A 10,931-nucleotide genomic window follows, 5' to 3' on the forward strand; every position below is an offset into this window, starting at 1 on the left:
AATGGAAAACACTCGTGTACTTCTATTTAGGTGCGCGTTAAAGAAGCCCAGGTGGTGAAAACTAAACCTCATAATCATATCGCGGTTTTGCCACGTAGACCCAATAATTTATTGAAATTTAAAAAAGAGAGATAAAAGCACGTGGCTGCGTTCTTCGGCTTTTTTCTAGGGGTGTAAACAAAATAGTTGTAAATTATTCTCGAGTTTGATTTCCGAGAAAAACATGTTACGCTTATACTATATTTCATGCATAAATGTAATGCCGTTCCCAAATGTATGACCGCTCAACTCAGCAGCTTGTATATTATAAACGGCTGCTTTCAGTTATCCGGTGCACTATCATAACGACCATAATGAAACGAATAAAGGAACGGCATACCTCACATACACGTAGAGATATGTGCAGATCTGTTGCGTTCGTTGAAGATAAGTGTGGTACCACATGGGGCACTCGGTTTTAATGGGTTGCAAACATGGTGAGACTGTCAAATAAAGTTTTCCTTGCCTGAATCAAGTTAGCAGATTCACAGGCTGCCCCAAACGGGAGCGTTTATATTGAATGACAGCTAGGAACTTGTTAAGCAGGACTTATTAACGCCCGTGCGTTAATTCTCTCAGGAAATGCGTCTCTGCGCAACAGCCACGACTCCAGGGCAGCACAATCATTCGGAATAACAGTCTTAATTCAATGGTGCGCTACATTCGAACGGAAACGACTATTCAGCGTCGTAGTATATCAATAACACTTGCGTATATATATATGCCTGCTATGAGTATTCTTTCTGCGAATGAGAGTTTTATGTGCAGTACGTACGTACGTACGTAATCACTAATAAGTGTGTTTGTTACTGCAAACACGTGCGCTTATTCCGGGCGGGAGTTCTCACTTTTTCAATTAGTGCATAGAATATTTGTTAATTTTTCCCTCACACATATATCGTGAATATATGTCTATGTACCATTTGCTTTATTTTCCTAGAGATACAATCGCCATTCTTCGCGCCACGCAGTTAATAAACCTGGTTTATTCGACTCTAATATTGTTTTCTTCGATCGATGTCCCTGATCAATATCCACCAACAAGAAGTGCGCGTAAAATGACACGATATCAATAATAAAATGTTCTTACGTAGCTTCATGTTACAGAGATACCAGTTACTTTTAGAAGACAGTGGTAAAAACAGCAGTTCATCTGGCTAAAACTACATTTCGTAACGGCCGTCAAGAGTTATGGGCGCACCAAAGCAACTAAAACATTAAAAAAATGTACTGCACAGACGTTATGCAAAAAAAAAAAAATGTACTGCACAAAACTGGACGTTTGCAGTGTCCCGAGTAGCGAACGCGCGCTCGCTAGCAGACGACGCGCTTGACAACTACAGCAAAATTGAAGACGTCGCGTTGTATAAGCCATGCCTCAAATATATATGTTTGCCAAAATGGTATAAACATAATTTTGCAGTTAAAATAAAGCACTATTTTAAGAGCGTACTATGCGCAATTGGCCTCGGCGCCGGCAGCGAAAGTACGTTGAATATGCTGCGGAGCGCGTCTCCGCCTCAATCCAGTTCGCTCGCAGCGCCCTCGCACAATTTTTCCACACGCGGCGCCTGAGCGGGAGAGCGCCGTTCGGCCCACTCTGCCATTGTCTAGTACACTCTAAATCGCACTACAACGTACAGTACACAAGCCGCGCACAAGCCAGAGCCAAGATCGGCTAGATTTTCCTCCCGGTTATGGACTCGTGAGAGTCCGTAGTGTTGTGCGTGCCTACATCGCAAGTATCTTTTCGTACTACGAGTGCTGCCTGTTACACTTTGAAGGAAGGGCCAGTGGTAAGTCATGATCAGGATGCGTAGGTTGTAGTTACACTAGTAAACGACCTTTCGTGGCTGGTTGTGCGCCAGGAAGTGCGATGACTTGTGTCCCTCGAAATGCTCAATTGCAGCGTCATCATGGCACGGGGAACGAGCGCCGGGTTTGACCGTCACATCACAATCTTCTCTCCCGAAGGAAGGCTGTACCAAGTAGGTGTGTAGACAACCTCTCAATTGTTCCTGTCGGTAAGCGCAGAAACTGGGCATTCTCTTCGAGAAGTTGCTCCCTAAAAATATTGACGCCTTTTGGGGCATATCTTGTCCTCGAACAGTAGTAATCTATCTTGCGTGCATTTATTTTTCTTGTTAACCACGTTTACACTTACACTGAAAGCGCTCGTCCTTGTGTCTCCTTTTCTTCGTCCCTGTTTGTTTGCGCACAAAAATTTAAGAAAATGAGTTTCACCTTCATGTCAACGCTATGCCGCGCGGATGCGCGCATGCTGTTCTTTAACGAAACGGTAATGAAAAAAAAATGACGATTGTTGTTTGACAAGCTAGCTAGATGACGATTATTGTTTGGCATCAAGTGCAGATTATTACCCTAAATCAGCCAGCCACTGATCAGAGCGGATAAGCAGGAGCAGCGCCTCCTTTATTAATTTAATAAAGGAGGCAAAGGCAGGAGGCATAGGAAATGGTCCTATGGAACAGGAAATGGTCCTTCAACTAAGTGAAAGAGAGAGAGAGCGCAAGGGAACTTTACTTCTCAGTGGGGCTCTTCGATTTGTCATCCTGGACTGCTTGAGGTGGTGCTTTCCTTTCAGCCAATGAGAATTGTGTACGCAGCGTCTCGGGCAGTCCTAGATGACAAATCATAATAGAGGCCTACTTTGTTGTGTTGGGGAGGTTCCACGATACAGGAGACAAGTGTCTGTGTTGGAAGACATGGTTCCACTTGATACAAGTTGCAAGGTGCATGCTTAGCATCCAAGTTGAAACCATCGGAATGCATTGTTTGTGATGGTAGCTAGTACACTTCATGACAGTATGAACTCAAGTGCAAAGTAGTTGAAAGTTGGCAACTGCCAGTGTCAGATCCGAATTCTTGTTGATCACCCAATACAAAGTGAAACGCCACATAGGTAATCATCAGCTGTAAAACACAGAACTGTTTTTCAGTATTTCTAAACCACCAGGTCATTTACTAGTGCTTTAGTCGCCACTCTTTATTGCTTCTTTCCAATCCTACTGTGCACGCCTTCAGTGGCAGAAAGCTTTAGTTCTCAGCCTGTGGTGTGCTATTGCTTAGAAAAGTCGTATTTCGTTGCGTTTGTTTTGCATGACAGCACTATTATATAGAATGTCTATGCACTGCTGTGTGGGAAGCCAATGAGATTGCTTGACCTGTTTACAGGATTCAGGCTCATTCTACGATTTTACGAATGGTTTGTCAAGATTTACAAAAAATAAATTCAGTCTTCTGAGAAAGTTTAACTCATCGGTCTCATACCCTTGAGAGTGTTCACATTGTGATATGACACCAGAGGGTGATGCCTCGAGTAGCTCTATTCAGACAAGGTCACAGAGCAGGCGATATCACCAACAACAAAATCGCTGAAAAAGTCACTGTGACCTGAAACACATTGCTTGACAGTTTGTGCTGTTCCACAATTGCTTGTATGTTGCGTCTGAAAATCAATTATTGTTATAAAGTGCTTATGTATCTCACAAAAGGGGTGTGCTCAGGACAAACTGCATTCTATTCCATCTTTCTCCCTTTTGGTGTTGAGTGAGTGATCTTTCGAATTTTCAAAGTTCACAGGTGTGCAGGCATGCCTTTGAATGAGGTAATTGTTTTATGTTAGGTAAGCAGAGGTGGGTGAAAAAGCACAGGGCAGTGTCATTGTAATCATTAGGTTTGTGCAACTTTTGAAATCCATTTCTAAGTTACACGGTTTATGCAGGTTGCATAATCTAGGCCTTAGTGAGGAGCTGTCTCGCTGATTAATTTCATTCAAACATACTTGAAACTCCCTTTATTAGCAAGTACAAAAAGATGCGCAATGCCTTGCTTGGACCCATAGTTGAGATGGTCAGTCCTGCTATGAATCTGGGTGCTTTGACTATTTGGTTACTCAGCTTGAGACAGCAGTGTCGCAAATGTAGGAAAGGCTGCATCAATGGTCTTTTTGTGTACGTTATCTACATGATTTTAGCGCTGTTCCTGTATCTACTGATCAAAGAAGTCTGTTTGTACTTTTTATTTCGTACAGTAAATTAAGTAGCAGATGTGCTCTGCGACAAAGGATGCCCTCATCACCAGTGGCACTGGTTAGAGGCAGAACTAAGCAAGCCAAATGATGAGAGTGATGTACTGGAACTATGAACGAGAAGAAAGGGAACAGAGGGGCCCGATTTTTATTAATCATATCATAAGAAGCCAACAAACAGTGACGCCAAGGACAACATAGGGGAAAGTACTTGTACTTACTAATTGAATTAAAGAAATGATAAATTAATGGAAATGAAAATGGATGAAAAAACGACTGTCCGCAGGTGAGGAACGAACACACGTCTTCGCATTACGCGTGCGATGCTCTCACGTTTGAGCTACCGCGGAGCCGTTTTCCCATCCACTTTCTGGGGTATTTATGTTTTTACAACTAGAACTAATCCTGGGAGTGTTAGCCAGCGCCACGAGCACGTGATCTTTTTGGGTGATGGCAACTGGTCAATAAACCCACATATGCTACCTGAAGGCATCAATGTTGCCGGATTCGAGCCCTCGTTATGTAATGAACGAGAAGAAAGGGAACCGAGGGGCCCGTTTTTTATTAATCATATCATAAGAAGCCAACAAACAGTGACGCCAAGGACAACATAGGGGAAAGTACTTGATAAATTAATGGAAATGAAAATGGATGAAAAAACAACTGTCCACAGGTAGGGAACGAACCCATGTCTTCGTCACTGTTTGTTGGCTTCTTATGATGTACTAGAACTATGTCACGTATTCTGTGAGGCATGGAATGAAGTGCTTTCCAGTCTGCTGGATAAAGTAGCACATTGCGTGATGTTCAGTATCCAAAATTCAATTACGACCACGCAGAGTATGCATTCAAGGCCATCAACCAGGGAGCCCTTACATCTATCGGAGTCAAGGGCGTTGACACAGCCGTGGTGGTCACACAGAAGAAAGTGCCGGTACGTGGCTTCACACAACCCTTGCATCTTGAATGATCTAAGCACAGTTTTTTTTTTTCACCAGGACAAGCTGCTGGAGCCAACCAGCGTGACTCACCTGTACCAGTTGACTGAGGGAATCGGTTGCGTCATGACAGGAGTGGTGGGTGAGTCCCAGGGGCCCTTGTCGTCAGTGCCACGTGGTGTCGCAACATTGACGAGTATTTGCTCTGTGTTGTGCAGCTGATGGCCAGTCCCAGGTGCAGCGTGCCCGCTATGAGGCAGCCAACTGGAAACACAAGTACGGCTATCCGATCCCGGTCGAGATGCTGTGCCGCCGCGTGGCTGACATCTCGCAGGTGTACACGCAGAACGCAGAGATGAGACCCCTCGGCTGCAGTGAGTGCCTGATTGCAGTGGCTGGCCGATGCGCATATTCATGACTGGCCCCCACGCAGGTATGATGTTGGTGGCCTACGATCCTGAGCACGGGCCGCAGCTCTACAAGGCAGACCCAGCAGGATACTACTGTGGCTACCGGGCCACCAGTGTTGGTGTCAAGCAGACAGAAGCCAACAGCTACCTCGAGAAGAAGTTTAAGAAGCGCCAGGACTACAACTCCAGCGAGACCATACAGGTAAGATGCTTCTTCCACTGCGCACTTGTGCTGGTTTATGTTGGATTTGATGCTTTATTCACCTGGGGAGTGCCGAGTATACCAGTCTTTGCTTGTGGCCGCACACATGATGCTGCTGTCCAGATACCTTCTTAAAAACGGCGTATTGCCGAGAGGGATCAGCATTACATTCATCTGCTGTGTTAATATGCACCGTAAGTGATTCTGCGTGCTGTGTATGCAAAGTGAAATCACAAAAAGCACCCAGTATATGAAAGGAGTCCATAAAATTCTGATTAATCTTTAAATCAAGCACAAACATAAGAAATAGAAGCAATACTGTATCGTCAGATAAAGTGCTGTATAGGCTGCTTTCTAAGTGTGAACAATCCTTTTTTTAGTAATTTGTTGTAGGACAGCACTAGTTTTGTACGCCAGCACCACGCTAATGTGCTGCCAGTGATTGAAACCAGGAGAATACCTCTGCCTGAACCACGCCATCACTTACGAAACAGTGCCCTGCTAGAAACTGTTTGTTTACGAGTGACCCGAAAGATGATGCAAGTGTTGCACTTGCACTCGTGCAAATTTGGTGCAGCACTGCAGTAGTAGTTTTTGACTGATGCAAACTTCATGGCACACCATCAGGTTTTCGCACGCAAAGAAGCTGACATTAGGAAGATATCCGCTGGCAGTTGTGGAAAGTGTGTGGACCAGACGTCATAAGTGACAGATGATGGTGCAAGGTATTCACAGCAGGCTGTGCAGTGCACAGTGAGGACTATATTGGCCAGCCATTACTCGTATCTGTAAAACTGATGGAAAGTGTGTGGCTAGCAATTTAAAATTACCTCCTATACGGCCCTGACCTTGCAACCAGGGACATTGACCACTTCATCCAACTAAAACAATTCCTGGCAGGGTAATGTTTTCATAGTGCAGTTCCTCCATCCAGGAAGAGGTGACTGCTTGGTTTCAGTCACTGTCAGTAGGCTTCTATGACACAGGAATACAATACTTGGTGCTGCAATGTGACAAGTGCTTGAATATAATAAGCATTTATTTTTTTGATGATTGCACCTATAAAATTAATCAGAACATACTTTCTGGATGCCTCTTGTAGATAGATAGCACTGCCAGCTTGCATGATTTGATTGTTTTCACTGTGCACAAGCAAAAAGATTTACGTTATGGAAAGCACTGCTGATGCCTCAACACCACTATGAAATGATATCACAGAAGCATCAGCAGCAGAGGGTGCTGTGGAGCCGATTCTTTTTTGGCAAGCGTATTCGAAGCCTTGCACTTTCTTTGTGTGCAGCTGGCCCTGAGTGCCCTGTCAAGCGTTCTGTCAGCCGACCTGAAGCCGTCCGAGGTGGAGGTGGGTGTGGTGTCCAAGGAGCAGCCAAACTTCCGTGTGCTCACCGAGCAAGAGGTGGATGCACACCTGGTAGCCATTGCCGAGAGGGAGTGATGAGTTCAATAAAAATGTCCAGTTCTTTACGTTATTTTTTTCATTCATTAGAAGGGAATATTTTCGGCAGCAAGGCATAGAAATGCTGTCGCGAATCAATGATTTCCACACGTTCCGAGTCTGCAGCCTTACAACCTGTCTAAAATGTAGCAAAAACTAATACCCGTACCACATGGCAAGGTTAATTGTCATTATATTTCGGTCACTGCTATACGTGCATACTTAATGACATCAAATGTTGCGATGGCGATAGCTGCAGTGAAACGCTTAAGTTTGCTTGCCAGTCCTAATAAAAAATATATAGTGTGCGCATTTCTCAGTCACTTCTTCGTTGGCTGCACATGTTCATCATCATATCGGCTTCTTTGTCTTCATCGCTTGTGGGGACTCATCTTGAGACTGATCTGTGCCTTGAGTGTGATCGGTCCGCCGCAACTTCGTGGCGTATTATTAAAGGTCATGTTAACGCTACGTCGCAAGTGGTGGAGGTTGCTCCTCGGTCCCCCGTACTCTGCTCGCCCGCTCTACCTCCTGGAGCTTCGCTCAGGTCGCCGTTTGTGCCAGCTGTCCGCCAACATGCCGCAGGACGAGCACTCTGGCACTTATACAATCTCGGCTCCACCTGCCGCAGCCTCTTGGATCGTCAGTGGGCCCCAGTGCGACCCCCATCTGTTTGCTGGCTTTCGTGGTGAAGATGTGAAGGATTGGCTTGACAACTACGACCGGGTGAGTTCTGCTAACCACTGGGACGAGGTGACGAAGCTACGCCGTGTCTCCTGCTATCTCACGGGCGTAGCGAAGACTCGGTTTTTCAACCATGAGATCGACCTCACCGACTGGAGCAGTTTCAAACAGCAGCTCCAACAAGTTTTTGGTACTCCGGCTGTTCGTTCCGCCATCGCGAAGACGAGAGACTCGACACTTGCAAACAACAACTCCGCGAGTCACATACCTCCTATATAGAGGATGTCCTCGCTCTCTGTCGACGCGTCAGCGCTTCCATGGCCGAATCAGACAGAGTACGCCACATACTCAAAGGCATTGGGCCTCTTGCCTTCAATGCGTTGGCCATCAAGGACCTGGCTACCGTCGCTGACATTGTAGCTACGTGCCAGCGCCTCGACGAACTCGAATCTGTCCGATTGCCACCCCCGGACACCCCTGACAACAACCCTACCGCCGATCCCTCGTTGCGCGCAATGGTCCGCGCAATCATACGAGAAGAGCTGCAGTCTCTTGGCTTCTCGGCAGGTCCCATTCCTGCCCACGCCCCCAATACCACTTTGCGTGACATTGTCAAGGAGGAGTTGGCGTCTATGGCGGGTACTGCGTATACGGACCCTCTAGTCCCTAGGCCCCCACCAACGTACGTGCAGGTAGCCGCAGTTACCCCAGCCCTCGTGCCATCGATGCCTCCTAAACCAACGCAGACGCACTTGGCTTCGATGTCTACCAGCACACCTCACCAACCTTACTTTCCACCATGGCGTCCAACCCGACCTATATGTTACTACTGTGGATATCGTGGCCACATTGCACGTTTATGTCACAAGCGGCAGCAAGACGAGCGTCGCGGATTTAACACCTACAAACGGGACGACTTTTCTGCTGGGGCCTCTTTCCAACGCCGTCCTTATGCTCCGCGTTCCGACCGCTCTCCATCGCCACCTGCAACCTCCGCGACGGCTCCTGGCTACCGTCCGGCCAGACGCCGCTCGCTGTCACCCCTTCGTCGCTTTACGTCGCCACTTCGACCAGCTTCTCCATTCGCCGATCGTCGCCCGGAAAACTAAATTATGCAGGTTTTGGAGGAAAAGCTGCATTGCTCGACAGGACAGAAATTCCTCCAGCGCGTCCACATAATATGCTATCTGTTTTCTTTGAAGGAGTGCACGTGGAAGCTTTAATAGGCACTGGTGCTAGTTTGTAAATTATTCACCGTGATTTGTGTTCGCGCCTCAGATAAGTCACCACTCCTTTGATGGACCTATGCTACTCGCTGCTCAAGGGAACGCCATTCGACCTGCCGCCATGTGCACTATTCGTGTCTACATTGATGGAATTCTGCATTATATACAATTCGCAGTGCTAAGTTCATGTACCCAGCAGTTGATATTAGGATGGGATTTTCTTTCTACGGGCGTCCGCTTCCATCTGCTGTTGGAAACGTGTTCTCCACATGACCGACACCACCCGTTTACTTCATACAGATGACTCACCGCTTCGCTTGCTTGCTGCAAAAGACACCGAGCTACTTCCTTGCCGTCAGAGAATTGTTGCAATCGCGTCGGATGTCATTGACCATGGTGACGTGTTCGTACAACCATCTGCGCACTGGCTCATAAGAGGGATAGTCTTTGCGTCAGCGCTGGTCCAGTTTGAGAATGGCTCTGCATTCGTCTGCGCTACCAACCCGACATCCGAAAAACTTCTGATCCCTAAGGGCACTACGTTGGCTTGCGTCACTAAATCCGACCATCTCTCTGTTTCTGTTGAAGCAGCTTCCTCTGAAGCTCCTTCTGTTGGGCGTTCCGCATTTTTCTCTGCCCTTGAAGCTGCCATCAGTTCCGACCTGACCCCTTCACAGTCACAACAGTTGCTTGCTTTGCTGAAAAAGTATGAAGCTTCGTTTGACGCGCATGCCTCTTCATTGGGACAGACTTTCGTCATCACGCATCGGATAGAGACAGATGGCGGGTCCATTGTTCGTCGTCGACCATATCGCGTCTCTCTCTTGCCGAGCGGAAAGTCGTTGAAGAAAACGTCGACATGCAGCAGCGTAAGATAATACACCCCTCCGCTAGTCCTTGGTCATCCCCCGTCGTTCTAGTTTGGAAAAAAGACGGCTCTGTGCAGTTTTGCGTCGATTACCGGGCACTCAATAAGATCACGCGTAAGGATGTATACCCTATGCCTCGCATAGACCATGCCTTGGATTTACTGCAGAATGCCGAGTACTTCTCGAGTCTTGATATGCGTTCGGGCTACTGGCAAATACCTATGCAAGAGGACGATAAAGAAAAAACAGCGTTTTCAACACCAGATGGGCTATACGAGTTCAATGTAATGCCATTCAGCCTCTGCAATGCACCCGCAGCATTCGAACGCATGATTGACACCGTTCTGCGTGGCCTGAAGTGGAAGACTTGCCTGTGCTATCTGGACGACATTGTTGTTTTCTCTTCCACCTTCTCAACACCTGCAATGCCTGGCCGAAGTTCTCACGTGCCTTGCCAACGCTGGCCTACAGCTGAACACGAAAAAGTGCCGTTTTGCCAGCAAGACAATTAAGGTCTTGGGTCACATTGTGAGCAAGGACGGCATTCGTCGAGATCCCGATAAGGTTTCAGCGGTATATATTTAGGGAACAAATGTTTATAGTGTGAAAAATGTTATTAGGCATACTTTATGTAGTTTACTTCAGGAATGTCATTTTTATCCCCAGCTGTAAACTGTTTGAAGCTGAAGCGGCCGCAGCTTTCGATGGCCAAGTGAATTGTGATGCTTGTGAGAATGCACTATGCCACGAAAAAAAAGGTATATGAATAGTTTTTCGCTACAAATTTGTTTAGTGTCGTCAGAATGTGGAGACATTGGGAATGAGAGTACGCATTGGATGGCAAAGTAAGTTATGAGTACCACTCGCAGCAAGTGGCATTGAGCTTTAATGCCACTAAGCATGTCCGTGTGGCACCCCGCGAATGGCATTAAAATTTAAGGCATTAGAATGTTAATGTCATTTCCTGTGCCTGTATGGCACAGGTATAACTCAACTTAGTGGCATAGATATCTACAGAAGGCAGCTTGGAAAGTCTCTACATGAAATTAGATGGCTAGG

General features: G+C 46.6%; 2 protein-coding genes and 1 long non-coding RNA gene across 3 annotated transcripts in view; 2 read left to right on the forward strand and 1 right to left on the reverse strand.

Annotated features, from left to right (window-relative positions):
- LOC119457618 (transmembrane protein 87A) overlaps positions 1–10,931 on the reverse strand; it is a 99,287-nt gene that overhangs the window by 49,501 nt on the left and 38,855 nt on the right. The window lies entirely within an intron of this gene.
- LOC119457621 (proteasome subunit alpha type-6) lies at positions 1,678–7,122 on the forward strand. Its single transcript, XM_037719244.2, has 7 exons — positions 1,678–1,835; positions 1,949–2,031; positions 4,930–5,024; positions 5,089–5,170; positions 5,247–5,402; positions 5,462–5,640; positions 6,941–7,122. The coding sequence occupies exons 2-7, from the start codon at positions 1,956–1,958 to the stop codon at positions 7,091–7,093; spliced, it is 741 nt and encodes a 246-aa protein (XP_037575172.1). The 5' UTR covers positions 1,678–1,835; positions 1,949–1,955; the 3' UTR covers positions 7,094–7,122.
- On the forward strand, positions 2,048–4,336 carry LOC125946634 (uncharacterized). The gene is made up of 2 exons (XR_007467731.1): positions 2,048–2,191; positions 2,278–4,336. It is a non-coding gene; the product is annotated as an uncharacterized LOC125946634 (long non-coding RNA).

The sequence above is a fragment of the Dermacentor silvarum genome, chromosome 7, assembly GCF_013339745.2.
Source record: "Dermacentor silvarum isolate Dsil-2018 chromosome 7, BIME_Dsil_1.4, whole genome shotgun sequence".
Classification (NCBI taxonomy): domain Eukaryota; kingdom Metazoa; phylum Arthropoda; class Arachnida; order Ixodida; family Ixodidae; genus Dermacentor; species Dermacentor silvarum.